At 43.5% G+C, this 27,056-nt stretch overlaps 1 protein-coding gene across 2 annotated transcripts in view; it reads right to left on the reverse strand.

The window, feature by feature from the left end:
* Positions 1–27,056, reverse strand: part of BEND5 (BEN domain containing 5) — a 1,094,864-nt gene that overhangs the window by 225,138 nt on the left and 842,670 nt on the right. For both annotated transcript variants that reach the window (XM_068163846.1, XM_068163845.1), the window contains exon 8: positions 26,329–26,443. In XM_068163846.1, coding sequence (XP_068019947.1) covers positions 26,329–26,443 — 115 coding nt within the window. The remainder of the gene's footprint in view (positions 1–26,328; positions 26,444–27,056) is intronic.

Below are 27,056 nucleotides of genomic sequence, written 5' to 3' on the forward strand. Positions count from 1 at the left end.
TGTAGACCCCCTTCAGATACTGGAAGGCCACAATTAGGTCTCCTCGGAGCCTTCTCTTCTCCAGACTGAATAGCCCCAATTCCCTCAGCCTGTCCTCATAGCAGAGGTGCTCCATCCCTCTGCTCATCCTCATGGCCCTTCTCTGGACACCCTCCAGCACCTCCAGATCCTTCCTGCAATAGAGGCTCCAGAACTGGACACCATACTCCAGTCTCACCAGAGTGGAGTAGAGGGGGAGAATCCCCTCCCTCAACCTGCTGGCTCTGCTTCTCTTGATGCAGCCCAGGATGTGCTTGGCTTTCTGGGCTGCAAGTGCACACTGCTGGCTCATGTTGAGCTTCTTATCCATGAGGACCCCCAGGTCCTTTTCTTCAGGGCTGCTCTCAAGCCAGTTGCTGCCCAGCCTATATCGGTGCTTGGGATTGCCCCGACTTTCAGTTGCTCTTTCAATGAGTGGAGCATGCTCCTGTGAAAGGGTTTTAAAAAGTTAGGCAGAAATGGACTAGAAAAACAGACTTTGAGGAGCCCTGAGAAGTGTAATGAACTTAGAATATTCACATACCCTGGAAAATCAAAGGAAACCCTCAATTCTTCTAGGCTGCCTTTTTTAAACAGCCTCCTATTCAGTAACACCAGCCATCTACTTATGCCTCCATAAGGGAGGAAAAAGTATGGACATCATCTTCAGGCCTCATGAAATAACAATCTGCTACTTGCCTTTGCAGCTTGTTTCTCAATTTGAATATTTTACTCTTTATTTGAATATCCAGATTAGTTTTTTTCCCTATCCTCCACTGCCTGAGTTTTCAGTGCCTGCCTTGCCCCTTGACTGAATGCATCCCTGAGAGTGGTATCAGCTTCCCATACTAAATAGAAATATCTCCTTTATCTTACGCTACAAAATATGTTTCCCAGACCTCAAGACAGATAATTGCCTCTCTTCCACACTTCCATTTTAAATCCCCCATAGCAGAGTCACTGTAGCAAGGAATCTTAGCTAAGTGAGAGCACAGGATTAGCCCAGGGACTCAGCTGAGCTCTTTCAGTATCCACATGCATACGAGCTTCCCTGAACTCTCAGGAGGATGTCACACTAGCCCAGGCTTATAAAAGGTATCTAAAAGTTACTCCATTCAGCATTTCCACATCAAATAGTGGCAAACAGAATAGTGGCAATGGCACATCTACCTGGTATAAGAAACCAGCCAACAAATCACACCAACAGACTAGCAAGCAAAGGGAAAGAGAACATCCCTCTCCTCTTTAGCAAATGATCAGCCACACTCAGAGCAGATTTTAGTGCTCTCACTCTGGCTCTGTTTATGCCCAGGCATAAAACAGAGTATTAAATGTTATTGTGATTCTTCTCCCCACAGTCATTCCCAAAAGTCTCCTGCATTGTTTTCTCTCAGAGCAAGGTTTGCCACAAAAATTCTGTTGGCCATCTTCTGGCATTTGCTACTGGAGCTCACATTTTGCATGCCCCACGAGTGGCAGACATCAGCTCCTTGTCTGCAATTTATAAGGTAGCTAATTTGTAATTTCTTGTTAGCAGGTTGCACTCCATGACACGCTGCTGAAGTCAGTGGGGATTAGGCACAGATTACCTTCAAAAATATGCCCCAGAATAGCTGAATCCAGGTACTCAAATTAAAGCAAGTGCCATTGGTTGAAAGGTAATTTAAGTACCGAAATCAGTATGAGAATTTGCGCTAAATCCCTCTCTCAGCACTACACCTAGGCTCATAATTCAATTAGGCATTACAGCACTAAAGCCAGACCTCTCTCTGCTCCTAATCACTGGGCAGAGGACTCAGTGTTTTAAAGAGACAAAAAAAAAAAGCAGATGACAACACTTTCTTTCCTGTTCAAATCTATACCAAATACTTCTTCTGCAGCTTTTTCAGGACATGAAAAGACTGAGATTCCTACACACTGCAGTTACAGAGGTGTTTATGTAGACAAATGCCCATTTAATGAGACTCTCTTTGAAGGATTTTATGTATTTATTATAAAGAGAGTTCTGAAAACCTCTCAAAGCTTGTTGGTCTTTCAGGACAACTGGGAGTAGTCTCCAGTGGAGCCTTGAAACATGCAGCTGCTACGTACCTGTTACTTACAGATCTAATAATTTCTTGCAAAGACAGCCAGGATCTTATTAGCTATGGCATCCACTGCTTTTGGAAATAAAGCTTTACCTACAGCTACATCCACTTATGTGCAGGAGAACTACAGAGCGAGTTCTAGAGAGCCCTCTTCTAGTACTGTGGGCTTTAAAGAACTGATAACCCACAAACACTCAGAAAACTCCTATTTATAAACAAAATTTTAGACACTTCAAACTCTATATACCAAACAAGTCTACATTGTTTTTTTTCTCTTTTGGTTGTTTGCATTTGAAACAAACAGATATAGAAGCTCAGGCTTCCAAGGTAGTCTTTTCTTGGGAGAAGTTTAAGAGTCTCAAGAGAGAGAGAACAAAAAACCAAACACCAAAAGAACCAAGCAACAACAACAAAAACAAAACACCAAACCACCCCAGAGTACATCAAGGCATAGTTATGTCCTGCAGCTAAGCATTCTCCTCCAAATTCCATTCCTCATATGCTTTGTGTCCTGAGATGCCCTATTCTGCCCCAAACCATATCCTTAGACAACAAGCTGCCTTAGAGGCAGCTGCTCTGGTCCCAACACTGATGCATTTACTCTTACATGCCATCCCTTGGGAAATTTCACTTGCAGCTAGCTTAGACTCATTTGATCTTTTGGACTCATTTGTGTACAAGAACAAAATCCCATGGCTTTAGCTGTGTTAGGAAGCCAAGCTGTTATCAGCACTTGTGGGTAACAACTGGCTGGTTGGCTTGTGGGAGATGAGATGTAACAAACAGGCCATCAATATAAGTGCATCTGAATGGAAATAAGCAATAAATCAGGAATCAAATGAGAAAACTTTGTGCATCTGAAAATCCATTTCCCTCTCTCTTCCATTTGCAATACAAACCCTAGAGATTCTCTGTGGGATCAATGGGGAGTTACAGTTTAAATTCCAAAGCCAAAAATTTCAGGACTAACTTCTTAGGTGGGCTATAGAAGGGCTTCTGTCTTTTTAAACACTGCTAAGCACTCTTCATCTGGAGTGCAGAAGCCTTTGACAAATCTCAGCATCAGCAAATAAAATTCCGTCACCTGAGAACCATCAGCTGCTTTTGAAGAGGTGAGTGCAAGCCTCACAAATAGAACAGGATGGTCCAGCTGGACACACCACTATGCTTCAACAGGATGTGGTGAGAAAGGCACAGGAGCATGAGAAGAGCATAAAAGTGATCTCCAGACTCCACCTCCCTTGCAGTTTTCTTGATTAAGAAACACAGAATGATATAAAACACAAATCTTAAGATCAGCCAGTTAAAGTGATTCCAATCCTGGAAATGAACACCTGCAATTTCTGCTGCATTTTATCAGTTTATCATTGGCAGTAATTCTACTCTGCAAGATAACTTCTTCAGGTAATGAAATGGTAATATGAAGGCACATACAGGGAGATGTTTAGGTGATCACTTTAATTAAGATGACCAAAGACAAAATATTTTGTCATGACAGAACTAAATACCAGCTCTCCCCTTGTCATGGTCACATTCATGGCATTTAAGAGGACAGAGTTTAGTAGAATTTATGTCCCCAGATAAAGGAAAATGCAGTAGTGTTTCCAGGACAAACTTAAAGATATTTGGACTATGTGAATGTGGCTGTCACACTATTTTCTTGGTTCATGCCAGCACTTAGTCATGGCCTACTTCCAACTTAATTAGCTGTTCCCAGGTTCACACTCCAGCCTTTTATTTTGTAGGTTAGAGACTACAACTTTTCAATACTATCTTTTTTTCATGTTTCACTTAGAATCGTAGAATTGTTAGGGTTGGAAGGGACCTCAAAGATTAGCTAGTTCCAACCCCCTGCCAGGGGCAGGGACACCTCACACTAGAGCAGGTTGCTCACAGCCACATCCAGCCTGGCCTTAAAAGCCTCCAGGGATGAGGCTTCCATCACCTCCCTGGGCAACCTGTGCCAGTGTCTCACCACCCTCATGGGGAAGAACTTCCTAACATCCAATCTGAATCTATCTATTTCTACTTTTGTTCCATTCCCCCTAGTCCTATCCCTCCCTGAGACCCTCAAAAGCCCCTCCCCAGCTTTCTTGTAGGTCCCCCTAAGATACTGTATGTCTGTAATGAACTTAATTGACATTGAAGAATATGCAGGTACTAACCATTTCTGATCATGCCAGAGGAGAGGCTGAGGGAGCTGGGATTGTTTAGCCTGGAGAAGAGGAGGCTCAGGGGTGACCTCATTGCCCTCTACAACTACCTGAAGGGTGGTTGTAGCCAGGAAGGGGTTGGCCTCTTCTCCCAGGCAACCAGCACCAGAACAAGGGGACACAGTCTCAAGCTGCGCCAGGGGAGGTTTAGACTCGAGGTGAGGAGGAAGTTCTTCACTGAGCGAGTCATTCAGCATTGGAATGGGTTGCCCAGGGAGGTGGTTGAGTCATCGACCCTGGAGTCGTTCAAGGGGAGATTGGACGTGGCACTTGGTGCCATGGTCTAGTCATGGGGTCTGTGTTGATAGGTTGGACTCGATGATCCTCGAGGTCCTTTCCAACCTAAGTGATACTGTGATAGAAATGACCAAATGGTCAAAGCTACCATTCCTTCTACATCTGCAGACCTGGAACCACTACAGATCTTATAAAGCTTTGGCCCAATACCTTCTATTTAAGGCTATTCAGTGAGGCATCAGCAAAAGTTATCTGGATTTTCTGAGAAATTATGAAGTCTTATTTTTTGTTTCTTTTTCACCTTGACATGGTATCAAATTGGAAACCCTTCTGCACCGGACAGTTGGAGGTAAAAAAGGAGGGCGGTAAAAAAAAAGCCTCTATATTCTACTAATTCTATTAGAATTAATCATCTCAGAGGAAAAAATTCTCTCCAGAACTCACAGTATTGTAGTAAAGCAGTAGAACAAGCTGCCCAGGGACGTGGAGTCAGCAGTGCATTGTTCTTGGCGTCTTTTAATAATGAATTTCTCTGTCTGTCACTGTGTAACATAACTGAGAACATTGGAACACTGGAATTACTGTGTCCACTTCTGGGCCCCTCAATTCCAGAGAGATGTTGAGGTACTGGAATGTGTCCAGAGAAGGGCAATGAAACTGGTGAGGGGCCTGGAACACAGCCCTATGAGGACAGGCTGAGAGAACTGGGGGTGATTAGCTTGGATAAGAGGAGGCTCAGGGGAGACCTTATTGCTCTCTACAACTACCTGAAGGGAGATGGTAGCCAGGTGGGGGTCAGTCTCTTCTCCCAGGCAACCATCACCAGAATGAGGGGACACAGTTTCAAGCTGTGCCAGGGGAGGTTCAGGCTGGATGTTAGGAAGTTCTTCACAAAGAGAGAGATTTGCCATTGGAATGTGCTGCCCAGGGAGGTGGTGGAGTTATTGTCTCTGGGCATCTTCAAGAAAAGCCTGGATGAGGCACTTAGTGCCATGGTCTAGTTGATTGGATAGGGCTGGATGATAGGTTGGACTGGATGATCTTGGAGGTCTCTTCCAACCTGGTTGATTCTATGATTCTATCCATGGAAATGTTTAAAACAATGTATAGATGTGGTGCTGAGGGGCATGGTTTAGCAGTGACTTAGCAGTGCTGGGTTAATGGTTGGACTTGATGATCTTAAAAGTTTCTTCCAGCCAATATGATTCTACGAAGATGTCACTTAAACAAAATAATTTAAGTTTACATGCAGTGTATACAACTTTAGCAGCTAAACAAACTTGTAATAGTAAGAAAGGCCAAAACATCCTCAGGTCTGTGTGCTTCTTGCAAAACAACACAAAACAAAACAGGCAGCACTGCACAATACATTGAAAATGGTATATTTTAAAGCCAGAAAGAGGCTACAGTGATCATTGTTGCTGATCTAGAATTCACACACAAAGACCTCCCTTGAAGCCATTTCCATAAAAAAAAACCCAAAACCCAAGCCAACTACAACCAACCCCAACAAATAAACCAGCCAACCCACAAAAATCACATCAGAACAAAACAAACCCCAAAACTACACAACAAAATAACAAAGCAAACAAGCAAAACCCCAAACAGATGTAGGAAACCCCAAACAGATGCAGGAAAAAACATCTTGGTGTCAAAACAGCTCAGCAGGGAAAATAGTCTACAGTCTTCAACCATCCCCTCAAGGACTTCCATCTTCATTTCTTAAACATCAGTGTCAAGACATTCTGCTCTGTAATGGCCTTCCCTATTATAATGACATTTAATGACATCCCTATTATAATGACATCCTCAGGATGTCAGGTAGTGGTAGGACTAGGGGGAATGGAATGAAGCTGGAGGTGGGGAGATTCAGGCTGGAGGTGAGGAGGAAGTTCTTCCCCATGAGAGTGGTGAAGCCCTGGAATGGGTTGTCCAGGGAGGTGGTTGAGGCCCCGTCCCTGGAGGCGTTTAAGAGCAGGCTGGATGAGGCACTGGCCAGCCTGATCTAGTGTGGAATGTCCCTGCCCATGGCAGGGGGGTTGGAACTAGATGATCCTTGTGGTCCCTTCCAACCCTGACTGATACTGTGATACTATGTTAATGAAAAGTAAGCTTTATGTTACCCTGTGCTAGTTTATTCCTTGTGTGCGTACTCAGGGTCAGATCATGGACTGATGAGTTCCCACATATGGTTTCAGATCATGTCATTCATTCCTTTTCCTGCTATCTGCTAATCTAAAACTTAGATCCAGGACTGCCTTGCCATGCAGCTATTTTTCCAGCCCTCATCTCATTCTTGTAATTGGTGAGAAGGGGTTTAAACCTTGCCAGACACAACTGTTTGCTTATCTATGAACTGCACTTACCTGACTAGCTTTTGAAAAGTTGAATTTCTGAATATTCCAGATAACAAGCAATAATTTCAGATAGATCTGAGATATAAAGGGCACTACTGAGTGGTTGAAGTCCATGGTGACATGGACTCAAAACCCCAGGGTTTGTAGAATATTCATCTAGACTTTTTTTTCAGACAGAATACAGAAATAAAAGTCCAAGAGAGATTAATTGTTCAAAACATCATGGTTAGCTGGGTCAAGAAAGCTGCAGCTGTTTCCTTCTCCAGCTTCAAGATGAAAAAAGGACTTAACGGGCTTCTCCTAAGGTAGCAGTCATTTAACTTCCATGGGAATTTATGAATCCTCAGCTGTGTTGTTACTGTTAACAAGAGCTGACAGCTAAATGCATTTCATTAACAGAAACTAGAATGAGAATGACAAGACTTTAGCAGATCAGATCTGTAATTGAAAAGGTGACCAATGTAAAGAATAAGAACTGTCTGCCAGGATTGCACTTGCCTCTCACTCATACCAATAACAGCATATCTCCTGGATGTGATCTGTCTTTCTTTTATACTAGTTAGCAAAGCATCAGCAAGATGGAGATGTCAAGAGCAAACCTATGCCAACATCAGCTCCTCTTTTCATGTCACCGGCAGGAGTAAAAGCAAACCCTACTGGAAGAATTTGAAACAAGAAACGTTTTAGCAGCTGAAAATGGACAGAAGAATAGCAAAGGCACAGCAGAAGCTAAAGGAGATAGACTGGCAGTTTGTCAATTGTTTCTTTTCAGTCTTGGGAGAGCAGAGAGATCTATCCAAGGACAACCACTGGGGTACAAAATTTGCTGGGAGTGCTTGCATGCAATAGATATTCGCACTGGGTGGCTTCCTCTGTAACAAACATTGCCAAAAGATTGACTGGGCCTTGAACATCTGTGGATTTCCAAAACCTACTGAAGAGACCTACCTCCAGATCCACAAAATGACAATTTAATCCAGATGGAAAACAAGAGGTAGAACCAGAACACTGCTCAGCTGCAATAGAGTAACAAAATTCCTTGTGCTAGAACTCAAATGGTGCTTCAACTGGGAGCTGAGTAGAGCTCAATAGTTTTGCCCAAGAACAGGAGAAGAGAAGAACATCTAAAAGTGATCCATTCTGAGGAAACACACCTTTTGGGTCCACTTTCCTTTGCAGATGTATTTTGTTACTGAATGCTTCTGCCCCAGTTTCACCAAATTTAGAGTAGTCCAACTAACAGCTGACATATGAAGGTTTTTCACCATGTCTGTATAGTTAGCTATTGTGTTTCCTGATAGCTGCCAGAAGGGGTAGAAGGCTGGGAGGGTAAGGGGGTGAGAAAGCGGAAAAGACACATAAAAAGAGAAAAAATAGCTACCACTCTTTATTCCATTATATTTAGTACCCTGTCTTCCCCTGCTCTAACAGCTTGGTTGATTGCCTCGTCCACATTTTCTTAGTTCTGAAAGTACTTTGGGAAAGTGAGGATCATTTATGATGTACTTGTACTTAGCATAAGAGGATTGTAGCAGTGTCAACACATTATCAATAGATAATGTATTCAAGACCCTTTCAATTAAAATGAATATCCATGATTTATTATTAATAGCACAAAATGTGTCCAGTCTGAGAAGCTCCCCACATTTCTGTGACATCCTTCTTTCCTAGAGAAATACACAACCCTTGCCATAAGCCTTTCCACAGTGCAGCTCACTCACAGCTTTACCCAGGGCTGAGCACAGCTCAGACCACTCTTGGAATAGAGACTGGTCTTGTTTACAAGAAACCCTCATTCTCTCACCCAGCTGTTAACCTTCCTTTCTTCCCCTGGGCATGGTGCAGAGACACCATAGAGAGGCTCAGGCTTTTCCTAGATCCAACAGAGCTGGCAGACTCCCAGGATAACTGCTGAATTAGCCTCAGGGTGTTGGAAAGCTCCAGCCTCTTTGCAAGCTTTTGAGTGTCTGAATGGCAGTAATGAAAGGGAGGGGGCAGCTACACCCACCCCTCACCAGCCCCACAGCGTTCCAGCGCTATTAGAAATCCAGCTGTTCTCTGCAAACAGGCAGGATTTACTGCTCATATTTTGGTTAAAGAGACAGATGAAATTCCCCTTCCCCATCCATTATCATTGTATAATCTATACAATTCATCAGCTCGATGGCTGTGTCAGGGAAGAGCATTAGTATTCAGAGCACATGCACCACACAAGGCAGCAGGTTTATGATCTGCACAACCTGAAATAAGCACTTCTCTTCCCTAGGGACCTGGGTTAACACCGAGTAGCAGCACGTTAAGTCGCATATATTTCTATTAATATACATCCTTTCCAGTCTGGGAGGAGGAAAACGAGGCAGAATACATGCCCCTCGCACACTGGCAAAGAAGGGTAATGTTTTTGTGCCTTGATATTGTGTGTCCAGAAATGTCACGTCCCTTTTCTGATCCAAACCCCTCCATGCTGGCAGAGTGTTCTTCCTCCAGCTCTTAGGCACCAACCAAGCAAACCCAACAGCTGTCAGTCACCTGTCACATCTACCTCCTCCCAGACTACCCTGACATCCCCCCTCTGCCTGATGCCAGGGGCAATAGAAAAGTAATCTGTGATGAGATTAAATGCTCCCTCTGCCATGTCAGCACAGCCATGATGGCTTCTGTATTTACAAGGAGTGGAGAAAGAAAAGGATTTTGTCAACACTTTTTCACCGTGTATACATAACAAGGTATAACAGTTGCATGGAAACAGCTCATTTCCAGCTTCTAACAGCATAAAGCCCCTGGTCTCCAGAATGGGCATGCCAAGGCACCCAACCTGTCACCAAGCAGCATGAATAATGATCCTGAGAAGGGGATCATATTGGCATGGTTGCAGCAAGCACACCAATGGCCATCCAAGGTATCACTAGTTATTGCTGTCTTTCATTTTAAAGTTCCCCAGAATAACTGCACAGCAGCCATCCAAATCTTGGGCTCTGGCTTTACAATTGCTTTAAGCCCATCTACATCCAAGTTACCACTACAAAGGGATCCCTCTGTGCTCATTCCACTGTCCTGTCTTGGTCCCAGGGCTGCACAGGGAGCTGCATGAAAATGCTTTTGTCAGGCATATTTTCTGCAGGATTGATCCTCTTCTGGCTCACAGCACTGCCACTCAAGCAGCAGCTCTGGCAAAAAGGAGATGGCAGGGATGCACAGGCAGGAGGAAAACCAGAAGGAAACTGTCCCATTGGGTACCAGCATGTACCTTGCTTAGCTTAAAGCAGCTGTGAAACAGCAGACTCCAATCTCCCTCTGTTTCAGCAGAAAACATTTGCAAACTAGCAGTTAAATAAAAGGTTTTTTTACAGACACAACCCAAATGTTCCTGAGTGCCAGGACTAGCTTTTGAGAGCTCAACACCATGCAAGATCCTGAAAATCAACACTTAACCATGTTTCTTTTGGAAGACATCACCTGTGGGAATTAACCCAGGCAAAAATATGCCTTCTCCAAACAGAGAGGAGACATCACAAAAGTGAACCACTTCACTACCAACAGGGAGAGAAAAGTCACAAAGAGATTACCATGTCTGGGAGGCAACATGCTGGCCAAGACATCCAAGTGGGAACTTTGAGTAGGTGTCTTGCCTGTAAATTCCCCAGAAAAGATGGAAATCCTCAGAACATTTAAAGTTGTTTCATTAATACAATTTCATTTTAGATCATGGATGTCCATTATGATAGTTTTCATGTCACATGGCTTTACCCTTAGGACTAATATAGTAAACGATACAGCTAGCTGGCATAATTTTAAGTGGTGAAATTTAAAGGAGGAAAACAAAAAAAAGGAAAAGGAAAAATAAAGCATAAAAGAACAGCTGTCACCAAGAGGAAATAAACCAACAAACCCAAAAACAAACAACAAAACAATGAAACCCAACCTAACCAAACATCCTTTAGGCTGCTATTGTTTTCCTAATGACTTGAATGAGATTTCCCATCCCCATCCACATAGCAGCAGTTGGAACAGGATGAGAGAACTTTTCTACTAATAGGTGATAAATCCTTCCTTGGTGAAATGACAGTGAGTACTGAATCCCTCACTTGTATAACATGCTAAAGATGGGATGGGATGGAATGGAACGGAACAGAATAGAATAGAATAGAATGCAATTACCCAGGTCAGAAAAGACCTTTGAGATCATGGAGTCCAACCTATCACCCAACACCATCTAGTCAACTAAACCATGGCTCCAAGCACCTCATCCAGTCTCTTCCTAAACACCTCCAGTGATGGTGTGACTCCACCACCTGCTGGGATAAGCATCCCATGAACACGTCTTCTGTCCACTGATACTGCTCTGACACCTTCTGTCCTTTGACACACTTTGACAGAGCAAATTTATGGCAGGTGCTAGGGTGGGAGCATCACTTTGGTGCATTTGCAGCTTGGCACGTTGGGAGCTAACAATGTGTGCCAAAATAAGCAGGCAGCTGCCTGAAGACCACCTATAGGAAAAGCCATTTACAGGCCTGTCTTGAACCTGTCTCAGGCAATAGCCCAATAAACTGTATCAGCAGATGGCACTTGTGAGTATATGGCATATTTCTTGAGTTGTGTCACAGGATAACTTCCTGTGTCTGGCAAATACACTCTTCAGAGCAGCCCTCCAGTCTTTTGTATCAGCTCAAATGCCATGGATTGTGGCCTGGCAACTGCTGTTCAAGAAGTAGAGTTCAGCTCGTTATGACATTAGACAGAAACCAGCTCAGTGTGTTTCTCCTTTATTTCTCACTTGCAAAGCTGACAATAAAGCTCTGCTTTGGTTGCATGGGTACATTTAAAGATTTCATTTCTCTAAACAACACTGCTTGGTACCTACATGGTGCCTCAAAGCCAAGGAATGGAACAGTATTTTTTCATTATTTTATTATTTTTTTAGACACATTAATAAATGTAGCTCCAGATATATATATATATGACCTAATTATTCCTAAATTACAGATGGGTAAACCAAACCAAAGACCAACAGCAAACTGGCTAAAGTATACCAGGATATGTGCAGAATTTAGAATAAAATACAACACCCCCCCCTCCAAACTTAAATACAAAACCAACCACAAAACTCCCCCAAAGCAGAAAGTCAACACAACACCACCATAAATTAAACAACAACAAATCACAACACCTAAAACAAGCAAAAAAAAAAACCCACACATAAAAAAAAAAAAAACTAAAGCAAACACAATCAATCAAACATATAAAAACCAAGCAAAATCCACAGCCAACCCACTCAACCCAAAAAGCAACTGAACAAACAAACAGAAAAAAATCCAAACCAAACCAATCTCTGAAAAACCCCACTGGAAACTTTAGTCCTCAGTTGGCTGCTATGATTAAGAACCCTGATGCAGAATACAGAATTACACAGGTTGGAAAAGACCTCTGAGATCATCAAGTCCAACCTATCACCCAACAGCATCGAATCAACTAAACCATGGCACCACCAAGTGCCTCAGCCAGGCTCTTTTTAAACACCTCCAGTGATGGTGACTCCACCACCTCCCTGAGCAGCACATTCCAATGTCTAATCACTCTTTCTATGAAGAATTTCTTCCTAACATCCAGGCTAAACCTCCCCTGGTGCAGCTTGAGACTGTGTCCTCTTGTTCTGTCACAGGTTGCCTGGGAGAAGAGACCAACCCCCACCTGGCCACAACCTCCCTTCAGGCAGTTGTAGAGAGCAATAAGATCTCCGCTGAGCCTCCTCATCTTCAAGCTAAACAACCCAAGCTCCCTCAGCCTCTCCTCATAGTACTTGTGCTCCAAACCCCTCCCCAGCTTTGATGCCCTTCTCTAGACATCTTCCAGCAAGTCAACATCTTTTTCCTTTCACCAGAGCAAGCCAAATACGTAAAGCAAAGCATAGCATAGCATACCATTGCATAGCATCGCATAGCAACGCATAGTGTCGGATCACATCGACCAGACCAGACCAGGTTAGAAGAGACCTTCAAGACCATCACATCCAACCTATCATCCAACACCACCTAATCAACTAAACCATGCAACCAAGCACCCTATCAAGTCTCCTCCTGAACACCTCCAGTGATGGTGACTCCACCACCTCCCTGGGCAGCCCATTCCAATGGGCAATCACTCTCTCTGTGTAGAATTTCTTCCTAACCTCCAGTCTTTTAGTTACTTAACTAAAAGTAAATCTAAGAAATCCAGATGGAAGTACTCGTATGGAAGATCAGCTATTCAGGAGAGGAATGGAAACAAACATTTCAATCAAACTGACATTATGACCCCTGTTAATCACAAATATGTTCTACAAGACAACAATATTAAAAGGATAGAATAGAATAGAATAGAATAGAATAGAATAGAATAGAATAGAATAGAATAGAATAGAATAGAATAGAATAGAATAGAATAGAATAGAATAGAATAGAATAGGACCACACCAGACCAGGTTAGAAGAGACCTTCAAGATCATCGTGTCCAACCCATCAACCAATCCAACCCACCTAAACAACTAACCCATGGCACCAAGCACCCCATCAAGTCTCCTCCTGAACACCTCCAATGATGGTGACTCCACCACCTCCCCAGGCAGCTTGAAGGTCAAGAATAGGCTCCTACAGGAACTCACAGGCATAAGTAGCATGTAGGTACAAAACTTGGATTTACTTGGCTGGGGTTCATGAGTTGGGTGCTTATTCTCTGCATAATGGCTCAAAGGTAATAATCACAAATGATGTTATTTTAAAGGAAAATAAATAGCCCTGTCTCTTTAAGGAAACCATGTCTCATTTTCAGTGGAATAATGGCAGCTATAAACAAAAGCTAAGATTTCAATATCTCTCATTATGACTTCTCTCCCTCCTCATCTGAAAATAAAAGGCTACTCTGTAGTCCCAGATCAAACTAACTAAAAGAGAAGTTCACTTGCAACAACAAAATAGCAGCTGACACTAGTTAGGTATTCATTGCTTGCTGAAAATGGCCCCACAATGTTGCCTTCAAACCTTCCAACAAGTTGTATGAAATTAAGTTGGGTTTGGATTTATTCCCCCCCCCCCCCCCCTACCAAAAGCAAAATAAATACAGTTTTATTTAATGCTACTACAAGGTTTGGATTCAACTGGAACCCCAAGGCATGTGGCTTTGTTGTTAAAGCACATATACTAACTGTATTGATTGGTGCAGCCCTCTGTGCAAGAGAATTTGTCACATCAATAGCAACTAAAAAAATACTCAGGAGCTCTAATATGGTTTAAATGAGCAGTTACCACATCAATATAAAGAACATTTTCAATGCCAGTGGACAGAATCCCTTCTGCAAACCTAGTATTTGTTTTAAGATAAAGGCTGACAACTTTTTTTACAAGGAAGGCTTTTTTTTCAAGTAGTGGTGAGCAATAGCAAGCACTGTAACCTCACTGTGATCTTACAACCACAGCACTCTAGACAATAAAAACCACAAAGGGAACAAAACTTCCAAGGAGTAAAAGAATGGTGATGCTATGAGCAGAGGGAGGTAGGGGCCAGAGAAAAAACTTTTTCTGTTTCCTGGCTTCCCTGGTCTTTTCCATTGCTGCTGTTGCATCACAGCTGTGGATCCAGTGGGGACTATGTTTCTAGGGCCCCAGCCTGGCACACTGGATGACCTGGGAGATTCAAAACAGATGCAAACACACACATAGGATGCAGGAGAAATACAGCATAGAAAATTCCTGACTAGTACTCAACTCCAAACTAGAGTAGTGGGAGGAGAAATCTTCCTCCATGCCTGCTGCATGGGAAAAGGCAATAGAGAAAATGTCATAGTGTCATAGTATCATAGTATCAGTCAGAGTTGGAAGGGACCACAAGGATCATCTAGTTCCTTTCCCCCCCTATGGCAACTCTCTGTTTGGTTTTTCTTTTCTTCCCTTTTCCCCATTATCAGAGTGGTTGATCCCAACCATAGCTGTGTTTTAAATCCAACAGGCTGTCAAGAGACACTGAAGCATTGGAAAGCTACCTTGCATTTCAATGTTGTAACTGGAAAGGGAGCAGAAGAGGAGAGCTCAGTTGCCACAACTCTACCAGGAGGTCAGTAACACACTTGGCACCAATGCCCTGCATCTTCTGCAGTATCAGCAACAAATGGGAACATCATTTGCCTCTCCATGAGTCAACAACACTCTGATGATACTAAAAGTGATCTAGGCAGGCACACAAACTCACTGGCCTCAACAATATGCAAGGTGCTGCAAGGGGTCACTGATAAGTACATGAAGCTCACAGCCATCTGAAACGGGTGGTGCCTCCTGCACTGGGTCAGGAGCTGAGCAGCCTCAGGCCAGAGGAGTCTGAGCAAACTTGCCATTTGAGATTAAATTGTACAAATACATGGAAGACAAATCCACCAGGCATTACTGGGTAGGCAGAAATCCCATGAGCTCAGGAAATGTCTGAAAGGAAAATCACTGGAAGCTGGGGAAACATCTGGGGCAAAGCATCTTATGAGCATCTCCTGCCCTTACAAGGAGAATAGCACTGTCCACTGCTGCATTAGCAGGTACTGGGCTTGTGAGGTGTGACAGCAAGGCTGCTCTCACAGACCTACTAACCTCTGCTTCAGTCACAACTGAAGTGGAAAACAAACAAATAAATAGGAAATTCAAGACAAGGAACAAACATTCATTGGGTAGGATTGAAGAATCCCTGGTTTTCAATACTAAGAAATAATTCTGTATTTTCAGGGGCTGGAACATGCTTTTCCCAAGCTGATGTATTTTTAGAGTACAATTCTCTCTCATTCACATCTCTTCTTCCCTTGGGTTAATGTACAATGGACATTCTTGCCATTCAGGCAAAAATCCCACTGAAGGAAGACGAGAAGCAGCATGTGCTGTAAGTTTTGAAGGAGATGAGAAATTTCACACTATCCTGATAACTTCTGGGTAACAGCTTATTTTATGATGACTAATAGGCAATTACTATGGTAATACTGCAATACAACATGTGGGAGGTTTGGGAATGAGAAATTATAGGTAACTACTTTGGACTCATTTCTATGGTAACAAAAAGTAATTGTCATTAAACAGCAGTTACATTGCAGCTATACCTGGTAATTATAGAATTATATATTTTTTTTTTATGCCCAGTAACATAAATAAACCCAATAAATTGATTCAAAAGGTTGATGTTTGTTTACTTGCACGTTGCCATGTTGAATACACAATGACAAACGCTTCATCCGGAAAAATAAACTCCATTGCAGAGGGACTTTGACAGGCTGGACAGATGGGCAGGGTCCAACAGGATGGCATTTAACAAGTCCAAGTGCTGGGTGCTGCACTTTGGCCACAACAACCCCAAGCAAAGCTGCAGGCTGGGGACAGAGTGGCTGGAGAGCAGCCAGGCAGAAAGGAACCTGGGGGTACTGGTTGACAGCAGCTGAACATGAGCCAGCAGTGTGCCCAAGAAGGCAAATGGCATCCCAGCCTGCATCAGGAATAGTGTGGCCAGCAGGAGCAAGGGAGTCATTCTGTCCCTGTGCTCAGCACTGGTTAGGCCACAGCTTGAGTCCTGTGTCAAGTTCTGGGCTCCTCGATTTAAGGAGGACATTGAGATACTTGAACGTGTCCAGAGAAGGGCAACGAGGCTGGGGAGAGGTCTGAAGCACAAGCCCTGTGAGGAGAGGCTGAGGGAGCTGGGGTTGCTTAGCCTGGAGAAGAGGAGGCTCAGGGGAGACCTTATTGCTGTCTACAACTACCTGAAAGGAGGTTGTAGCCAGGTGGGGGTTGGTCTCTTCTCCCAGGCAACCAGCACCAGAACAAGAGGACACAGTCTCAGGCTGTGCCAGGGGAAGTAGGGAGAAAGTTCTTCTCAGAAAGAGGAACTGGCCATTGGAATGTGCTGCCCAGGAAGGTGGTGGAATCCCCATCCCTGGAGGTGCTCAAAAAAGATTGGATGTGGCACTTGAAGCCATGGTTTAGCTGCCATGAGGTGCTAGGTAATAGTAATAAGTTGGACTTGATGATCTCTGAGGTCTTTTCCAACCTGGCTGATTCTATGATCCCATGAACTGAGATGGATGCTGGTTTTCAGTTCAACGCGCTGCATGAATTTCACATCCATTAAAGGAAACTAAGAAACAAGCCCTTCACCACCAGAATAATAGGTGAAAAATGATCAAGGCATATATGCAAATGACAGTATGCACACAAGTAGCCATGTCTCACAGCTAGACAAGTGATGGTAAGAACCACCATAACATATCCAGTCACCATGAACATACATAGGCATGTATGTATGCAGGTATAGGCATATCTCCTACAAGGATATTATACATTATTAAAACCAGCACTCATAGTTTCATAGTTTCATTCAGGGTTGGAAGGGACCACAAGGATCATCTAGTTCCAACCCCCCTGCCAAGGGCAGGGACACCCCACACTAGATCAGGCTGGCCAGAGCCTCATCCAGCCTGGGCTTAAACACCTCCAGGGACGGGGCCTCGACCACCTCCCTGGACAACCCACTCCAGGGTTTCACCACTCTCATGGGGAAGAACCTCCTCCTCACATCTAGCCTGAATCTCCCCACCTCCAGCTTCATTCCATTCCCCCTAGTCCTATCACTACCTGATATAGCTCTGATTTGAAGCTAAAATAATTTGGATAAACTCTACACATGCTTTTACTGACAAAAGACCATCAATGCATGCGACCACAAATGCTGAACTTTTGACTGCACCTAGAGCCAGAGGAAGAAAGTCCCTGAAAATCTATTCAGGATAAATCTGAACTATTTCCTCTGGTTCAAAGCCTAATTTTTTAATTGTATTTCTAATTGCATTTCAGACTCTTTAAATTAGATCCTTAAAAAAAAAAAGAAAAAGCAAGCCAGGTTTTAAGCAACTCATGCCATTAACAGAACTGAGAGAAAATTGTCCTTTGTAACATGCAGATAGGAATACTTTTAAACATTTCTCAGTCCTTCCCAGCTCCTCTGTGGTTTTTTTTCTCCACTTGAAACAATTTCCCACATTTAACTCACTTTCACAAATCTCTTTGGTTCTTTACAAGACCATGTTTCTGGGGCAAAAATGACCCTGTTTGCCAAAAACATTTCATCCCAGCACAGCTTTCATTGCAGCATGGACTCTGACACTTTATGCTGCATGTCTGGTGGATGTGGGGAGGCCTGTGGATGTGGTCTACCTGGACTTCAGTAAGGCCTTTGACACTGTCCCCCACAGCAAACTGCTGGCTAAGCTGTCAGCCCGTGGATTGGACCATTACACTATGTGCTGGGTTAGGAACTGGCTGGAGGGCCGGGTCCAGAGAGTGGTAGTGAACGGTGCCACATCCAGCTGGCAGCCAGTCACCAGTGGTGTCCCCCAGGGATCAGTGCTGGGCCCTGCCCTCTTCAACATATTCACCGATGATCTGGATGAAGGGGTAGAGTCAGTCATCAGCAAGTTTGCAGATGACACAAAGTTAGGGGCAGATGTTAGTCAGTTAGAGGGTAGAAAGGCTCTGCAGAGGGACCTCGACCGACTGGACAGATGGGCAGAGCCCAATGGGATGGCATTCAACAAGTCCAAGTGCCGAGTGCTGCACTTTGGCTACGGCAATCCCATGCAGAGCTACAGGCTGGGGTCGGAGTGGCTGGAGAGCTCCCAAACAGAGAGGGACCTGGGTGTGCTGATCGACAGCCACCTGAATATGAGCCAGCAGTGTGCCCAGGTGGCCAGGAGGGCCAATAGCATCCTGGCCTGCATTAGGAATAGTGTGGCCAGCAGGAGCAGGGAGGTCATAGTGCCCCTGTACTCTGCTTTGGTTAGGCCGCACCTTGAGTACTGTGTCCAGTTCTGGGCCCCTCAGTTTAAGAAGGACATCAAAACACTTGAATGTGTCCAGAGAAGGGCAACAAGGCTGGGGAGAGGCCTTGAACACAAGCCCTATGAGGAGAGGCTGAGGGAGCTGGGATTGTTTAGCCTGGAGAAGAGGAAGCTCAGGGGTGACCTCATTGCCCTCTACAACTACCTGAAGGGTGGTTGTAGCCAGGAAGGGGTTGGCCTCTTCTCCCAGGCAACCAGCACCAGAACAAGAGGACACAGTCTCAAGTTGCACCAGGGGAGGTTTAGACTCAAGGTGAGGAGGAAGTTCTTCACCGAGCGAGTCATTCGGCATTGGAACAGGTTGCCCAGGGAGGTGGTTGAGTCATCGACCCTGGAGGTGTTCAAGGGGAGATTGGACGTGGCACTTGGTGCCATGGTCTAGTCATGGGGTCTGTGTTGATAGGTTGGACTCGATGATCCTCGAGGTCCTTTCCAACCTAAGTGATACTGTGATGTGGCTTTCTAACCTGGTAGGACTCAGCCTCCTTTCCCTCCAACAGCTTTGCTTTGTTAACCTCTCACAGAAGCAAGCAGTAAAGATTGTGTTGACTTAGCAAATACCTTTTCTGACAGTGAAACAAGAAAGGATTAGAATCAGTGTGTGCCCTCTTCTCCCTATTCACACAAATTCCTGCAGTCCTTGCAATCAAGCTAGGAGGATATAGTAGTGACAGCAGCTCAGACCATTTCAGCTAATTCATGGCTTTAATTCACTGAAGGCCGATACCGTCACAGCTAACCAACTGAAAGCAACGCAGAAATGGCCAGGAATGGGAAGCCTTGATGGGACATGCAACAAAGCCTTTAGAGAAGGGCCAGGGTATTTCATCTGCCCTGTCATGGCATTTCTGGGATACTTCAATAAAGAGCTGCCCAGACTAAGAAACACATCCCTTTTTGTGCCAGTATAGGGTTTCATCTCCAGAAGGTGAGGCTGACAAATTGGAACTAATCTAAGACAGTGTGGTACAGTCATCTTGCCTGCAGGGACACATTTCAGCATTCAGCTGCAGAATGCCAGCTTAAGAACAAGCTCTTGATAAAGGAAAGTTCAGGCCAAGCCTGGGGATGCACGACTTTTAAATCAAACCCCCTTTTTTTTTCCCCTTAGTCTAACCCCACCTCCCTGGGGACGTTAATAGGTTCAGGAGATGATAATGCTATACCTCAAGCAGAGAAAGAAAAGTCAAGAAATTTCTCTTCTTAGCACTGGTTTTCCTTTAATTCCTAAAAGTGTTTCACAGTTTAATCCATCAGAAAAGGTGAGATTAGTGTTATGGAGAAATAAAAACTTAATAATAAAATAAATATCTTTTGCCATGTTCCTTCATGAAACTAAAGGGCAACAAAGCTGGCAAGGGGTTTGAAGCACAAGTCCTGTGAGGAGAGGCTGAGGGAGCTGGGGCTGCTTAGCCTGGAGAAGAGGAGGCTCAAGGGAGACCTTCTTGCTCTCTCCAACTCCCTGAAGGGAGGTTGTAGCCAGGACGAGGTTAGTCTCTTCTCCCAGGCAACCAGCACCAGAACAAGAAGACACCGTCTCAAGCTGTGCCAGGGAAGGTTTAGGCTGGATGTTAGGAAGAAATTCTTCATAGAGTGATTTGCCATTGGAATGTGCTGCCCAGGGAGGTAGTGGAGTCAGCATCACTGAAGGTGCTCAAAAAGGGACTGGATGTGTCCTGTAGCCATGGTTTAATTGATTAGCTGGTGTTGGATGATGGGTTGGACATGATGATCTCAAAGGTCTCTTCCAACCTGGTCTATTCTATTCTATTCTATTCTATTCAAGTCATGCATCATTCCCAGCAAAGAGTCTTTCAATTCAGGTGAGAAGTGAGGAAAAGTTACCAGCTAGCACAGAGGGCAAATTATGCTGAAGATTCACTATTTTAGCTCCATCAAGCAATGGCTTTTTCCCTGGGCAATTTCATTACAAGACTATGTGGCATAATTATAGAATTGTTGGGGTTGGAAGAGACCTCAAGGATCATCTATCTCTCACCCCCTTGCAGGGGCAGGGACACCTCACAGTACATCAGGATGCACAGAGCTACATCCAGCCTGGCTGCAAAAACCTCCAGGTATGGGGAGTCCACCACCTCCCTGGGCAACCTGTTCCAGTGTCTCACCACCCTCATGGGGAAGAACTTCTTCCTAACATCCAATCATCCAATCTCAATCTACCCATTTCTAGTTTTTTCCACTCCCCCTAGTCCTATCATTGACCTGACACCCTAAAAAGTCCCTTCCTAGCTTTCTTGTAGGCCCCCTTCAGATACTGGAAGACCATAATAAGGTCTCCTTGGAGCTTTCTCTTCTCCACACTGAACAGTCCCAACTACCTCAGACTGTCCTGATAGGAGAGGTGCTCCAGTCCTCTAATCATTCTTGTGGCCCTTCTCTGGACACATTCCAACACCTCCAGAGATGTTTTCTATACACTGTAACTGCAAAGCCAGTTGCACTTAGAAGTACAGAAATACCAGCTTTTAAAAGCTTCAAGAAAGCTGTGAAGCCTGGCTTCCTGTTTTGGGAGAGGCCCTACTTCCATGGCCACAATAAACAGCAGGCACCTATCATTATTCTGTACATTAAGAAGAGGTGGGTATACTCATGTGGCAGGAAAAGGCCTATGGAGGGTTTTTTCACTGAAGAATGAGTGCAATGCAATAGCCATCTTCACAGAAGGGTATGATGCTAGCAAACCAGCAAACAAGAGCTATTGCTTCAAGCAGGAGCAATCCCAATTAGCCATTCAGTACTTTGCCTTGCAGGTGAATTTGCACTTTGAGAGCTCTCTTTCTCTGCACCTAGCCCTTCCAACACTTGTACCCAGCCAACTCTAATCTATTCTAGCATGCTTTGCCCGTGAATTTTTTTATTTCTTGGCTCTTTTCAGAGAGAAAGAGGTGAAAGACAAACCTAAATGTTCTGATTTCTAAACAGTCACTCAGAAATTTCACTGGAAATGAAGTTTGGTAGAGGCAATTTCCCCGAGTATCTTGGTTTATGTACACCAATACAGAACCACAAAGGTGATTAACGGAGTGGAAAGGCTGAGGGAGCTGGGTCTCTTTAGCTTGGAGAAAGGAGGTGGCTTCATTAATGTCTATAAATACATGAAGGGTGAGTGTCAGGAAGACAGAGCCATGCTCTTCTCAATAATGTCTGATGATAGGACAAGGGGCAATGGGTGCAAGCTGGAGCATAGGAGTTTCTGCCTAAACATAAGGCAAAACTTTTTTGCTGTGGGGGTGGTAGAACACTGGAACAAGCTATCCAGAAGGGTTGTGGAATCTCCATCTATGGAGGCATTCAAAACCCACCTGGAGATTTTCCTGTATGACCTACTCTAGGTGATCCTGCTCTGACGGGGGGGGGTTGGACTAGATGATCTTTTGAGGTCACTTGCAACCCCTAACATTCTGTGATCAGTAACAGCTAGAACCAGAGTAATTCACTTTCTGTTAAAAGATACATGCTCAAGATTACAATCAAATTGCAACTTTTGTCCATTTATTTACTAAGAATGGATTTAAAAACTGATCTTCCAAACATTCCAAACCCCCTTAAGTCACATAAGGCACCTTGACTTTTCATTCCTAACTGCATGGGTCCACAAATATATTTCTTTAACTCTTGCAAATACTTGAATAAATCAGTGCAGTTTAATATCCTGTTCCCATGCATCATGATGCACTGGGCACCGAGGGTCATTTCCATGACCATTTCTTTTACAGTCAGCTCAATATACATGCAACATATAAAACAAATTTCATTCCAGATATATTGACACTGTAAGCACTTTTCCTTTATAAATCATAGAATCACAGAATCAACCAGGTTGGAAAAGGCCTCAGAGACCATCAAGTCCAACCTATTACCTAATACCTAACACCTCCTGACAACTAAACCATGGCACCAAGTGCTACATCCAATCATTTTGGACACTTCCAGGGGCAAGGACTCCACCACCTCCCTGGGCAGCACATTCCAATGGCAAATTACTCTTTCTGGGAAGAACTTTCTCCTCACCTTGAGCCTGAATTTCTCCTGGTGCAGCTTGAGACTGCGTCCTCTTGTTCTGTTGCTGGTTGCCTGGGAGAAGAGACCAACCCCCACCTGTCTGCAACCTCCTTTCAGGTAGTTGTAGACAGTAAGAAGGTCTCCCCTGAGCCTCCTCTTCTCCAGGCTAAACAACATGGTTTAGTTGATTAGACAGTGTTGAGTGATAGATTGGACTTGATGATCTTGAAGGTCTTTACCAACCTGGTTAATTTTAATTCTAACCCCAGCTCCCTCAGCCTCTCCTCACAGGGCTGTGCTCCAGACTTCTTCCCAGCCTCATTGCCCTTCTCTGGACACATCCAAGTATCTCAGTGTCCTTCTTAAATTGAGGAGCCAAGTGAAAAAGTCACTTATTATAAAGATTTCACCACAAGAAAGTCTCTTTAGAGTCACAAGTCATTTGTTCTGTTCTCAAGAATAAGTTTATAGATAATAGGCAAATCTTTACATTATCATTGACATTTTGGCTTAAATTCCTAAACCTCAGTTCACAAGCACTTAGAGCAAAGAAGCAAATATTTGGAGGAAGAGTAGAGGACCCACTTTTGCTGAAAGTCCTGCAACCCATAAATGTCAATGAAGAGAATCCCATTAGTCAGTTATTACTATATCATCCTGGGTAAATAAGTGGTTAATTCCTGCTTAGATCACAGGAGAATGAATGTATTCCAACCTTTCTATGAGACCTGCTGACATACTCAGGCTTTTCACAGTGCCCACTGCACCTGGGGTTTCAGAGGATAGCAAAATGCATCAGACAGAATACTTCGCCAATTGCACAAAGCTGTGCACTGGTGGGGTGAAAAAAAACCCACCCAACAACCTCTCTCAGACTGGCAGGAGATCAATTTGCAAACTCAAGCATGAGGCTTAATTACCCATTTCATTATCTTAGCTTGCATAGTTCTGCATGTGAACCTTCAGTGAACCAAAGAAATAGTTACTCGCTGCTGCTTTGAAAAAGAAGGAGATAACAGGGAAGAAGTTCAAATGCCTAAAAGTGCTCTTGCTGCATATGGCACCACAGACCTTATTTGCAAAAGCAGGGGGATTTTCCCCAGCCAATAGATCTATGTTATACCACATGGAAGACTTCTGAAAGTCCTCTTTATGTGCTAATCTGAAGAAAGACCAAAAGAGATGAAACAGACTTATCTAGCCAATCACAGAGAAGCCTCAGAGTTAAATTTTCAAATGCTAGCAATTGATCCTCAGAGACTTTCTTTTTTTTTCTCCCCCCCTTTTAAATTCTTGCAGTAAATTCAAGCAAATAAATTGTGATGTTCTTGTGGATTTTGTATGAGCAGAAAATAAAGTGTTTGCTCTAGATTATTCACTCAGCTCTAGTTAACTACAATGCTGGCCTATTACCAGGCTTTTTAATATTCTTCTCAAGATAATAGGTAGCATTTTGCCTATTACCCTCATTTTTAAGTTATTAGTTACATTAGGCCACTTGCAAATAAAGTGAAAAATTGCCAGAAAATCAAATGCTTTTCCAACTGCCTCATTAAAAAATCTCTTTAGTTCAGGAGGGCTGAAAATTCTGCATGTCATGAAAAGCTAAAACAGTAGTATACCATCGAGCTCAGCAATTCCAAATGAATTCACATGCCCTTTCATAATAACCTGGATTCCCAAAAGGCTTTTCAAGTTGTGAGCTATGTGCATATCTGTGAAGTGCATGCCTCTCAAAAAAAGTATAAATAACAGTGCAGGAGAAAAACCTACAGGGCAATAGGAATTTATGGGGGGAAACACAAGCTAACTAATTGCAACTGGAGTTGCCTAAGTGAAGGGCACGTGAAATAGGACAAAAAGCAATGTAGTATCAGGCTCCAAAGACAGTTTTAGGTTGACAAAAACATTATGATAAATTCCAGTGCTGCAATATCACTCTCTGGTTTTGGATTTGTGAGTGTACCTCCCAGGAAATCATGTATCCTCAGAAGTTTCACTTGCAAAACATAGGATAGGATAGGATAGGATAGGATAGGATAGGATAGGATAGGATAGGATAGGATAGGATAGGATAGGATAGGATAGGATAGGATAGGATAGGATAGGATAGGATAGGATAGGATAGAACAGAATAGAATAGAACAGAACAGAACAGAATAGAATAGAATAGAACAGAACAGAATGGAACAGAAAGGAAGAGACCTTTGAGATCATAGAATCATTAAGATTATGAAAGACTTTTAGGGATCATCAAGTCCAACCATAACCCAACTACCATGACCACTAAACTATATCCTGAAGCACCACATCTACATGCTTCTTGAACACCTCCAGGGCTGGCAACTCCACCATCTCCCTGGGCAGCCTGTTCCAGCGCCTCACCACCATATTTTTCCTAATATCCAATATAAACCTCCTCTGGCACAACTTAACCCCATTTCCCCTTATCCTATCACTAGTTAGTTGTGAGAAGAGACTTACACCAGCCTCACTACAATCTCCTTTCAGTTGTAAAGAGCAATAAGATCTCCCTTTAGATGTATATAAGTGTGGCTGACATCAGCCGTGCAATTCTCCACCATTTCAGCTTAGTAAGGAGCAAAGCACTGAAAAGCTGAGAAGCAGAAATCAAAACAAAGAACAGCCAGCAGCTCCATTTTCTGCAACTTCTAGCTCCTTCCACAGTGGTCTCCACTTCCACAGAGTAACACAGTCTTATCCTCCTAAGCACTGCAATGCCTGATTAGATCAAAGCTCAAGTAGCCTGGCTATAGCGTGTTGTGTTGTTTAGTCCTGCACTGTAAGCAAAACCACATACAGTATATTACATTTCTCAGGGGCTTCTCCAGACAGCTATGCAGTACATGTAATTGCCCCCACAAAACAAATCATCAGCTAATCAACTGCTTTTCATTATCAACTCCAGCAGCACATTTATTTTGTAAATAAATGCATTAAGAGCAAAGAATTTTAGGGAAAACAAAAGATTATCTGAATGCATTCTCAACAGAGGAGGTGGTAAAGTAGTAATTCAAACACTAAAATGAAGCAAAATTAGCATAGGGTGGAATGATTATTCCATGTATCCCTATCTATTACAGTACAATAAGAGACTGAAATCTGTGACTTTAATGGATGATCTGGGTAGCTGAAGGGAATTGTGATTGACTGACACATTTACATAGAGGCTGATGAGCAGCATAATGAGTGCATTTATAAAACACAGCTAAGGTCTAACTCTGAGCTGACTAACTCCCACACCTAATGAAGGTTTGCAAAACAGATATCCTGCCCTCTTGGAGAGTTGCTCCCTATCTCACAAAGCAAGAAAATTTGCTATTGAGCCCCTTTTGCTGATGGAAGTTCAGGAAACACACAGACCCACGACAACCTCCAGTTTAAGAGGAATTAGTTGCAACAAGCCACATAATGTTCAGTTATTAAATGGTGCAGGGTGTATAAGGTAGATAGAACAATATGCAGATTCCATGTTCAGACCATACCTGTAGTTTCCTAGGTACACTCCATCAGGATTGAGCATGGGTGCAATCTTGAAGACCAGGTGGTCTCTCAGTACTTTTGCGATGGGATGCTGGCTCACAAGGAAATCAATGATACCTGAGAAAAATGAAAGAACAGTTTGAAGATGAGTTGTATGTCACCAATGATTTCCAGGTATCTAGCTGAAATCTCATATGAAAGATTAGAGTGATCATGCCTTTTGGGTCCTGGCACTTCCTCTGCTTCCAACAGAACAAACCACTTGCAGTCACATCACACCTGCCACCTTCCAAAATCTCCCAAAACAACAACTTTAAGGGTAAATAACTTAGTCCAACCTCATTATGCAAATACAATATGGCTACATTAACAGACACAATCAATTTTCCAGAGATAAAACTATTGCTGCTCACCAGCTGGGCCACAATAGCAAAATATTTCTCCTCCTAATTGGTGAAATGAAGTAAAGCCCACTAGTTTAAGTCTGCCACTTTATATGCCCTGCAAACATACATGGACACATACTGCATCTCAGGTCATGAACGGTAACTTGTTGAGCTGAGGCACTTCTAATTTGTTTGAATGTATGCCCAGACCTGCCCTTAGCATATGAAAGCAGCATTAAGATAACTTTCATGTCAGAGGGGTATAAAATGCCTCACCAAAATTAGGAGAGTTACATAAACTCTGTGCCAGGCACAGGGAAAATATGGGACTGATAGAGTGGAAT

Source organism: Melanerpes formicivorus, unplaced genomic scaffold (assembly GCF_026170545.1).
Source record: "Melanerpes formicivorus ecotype bairdi unplaced genomic scaffold, bMelFor1.0.p_v2 SCAF_75, whole genome shotgun sequence".
Lineage (NCBI taxonomy): Eukaryota > Metazoa > Chordata > Aves > Piciformes > Picidae > Melanerpes > Melanerpes formicivorus.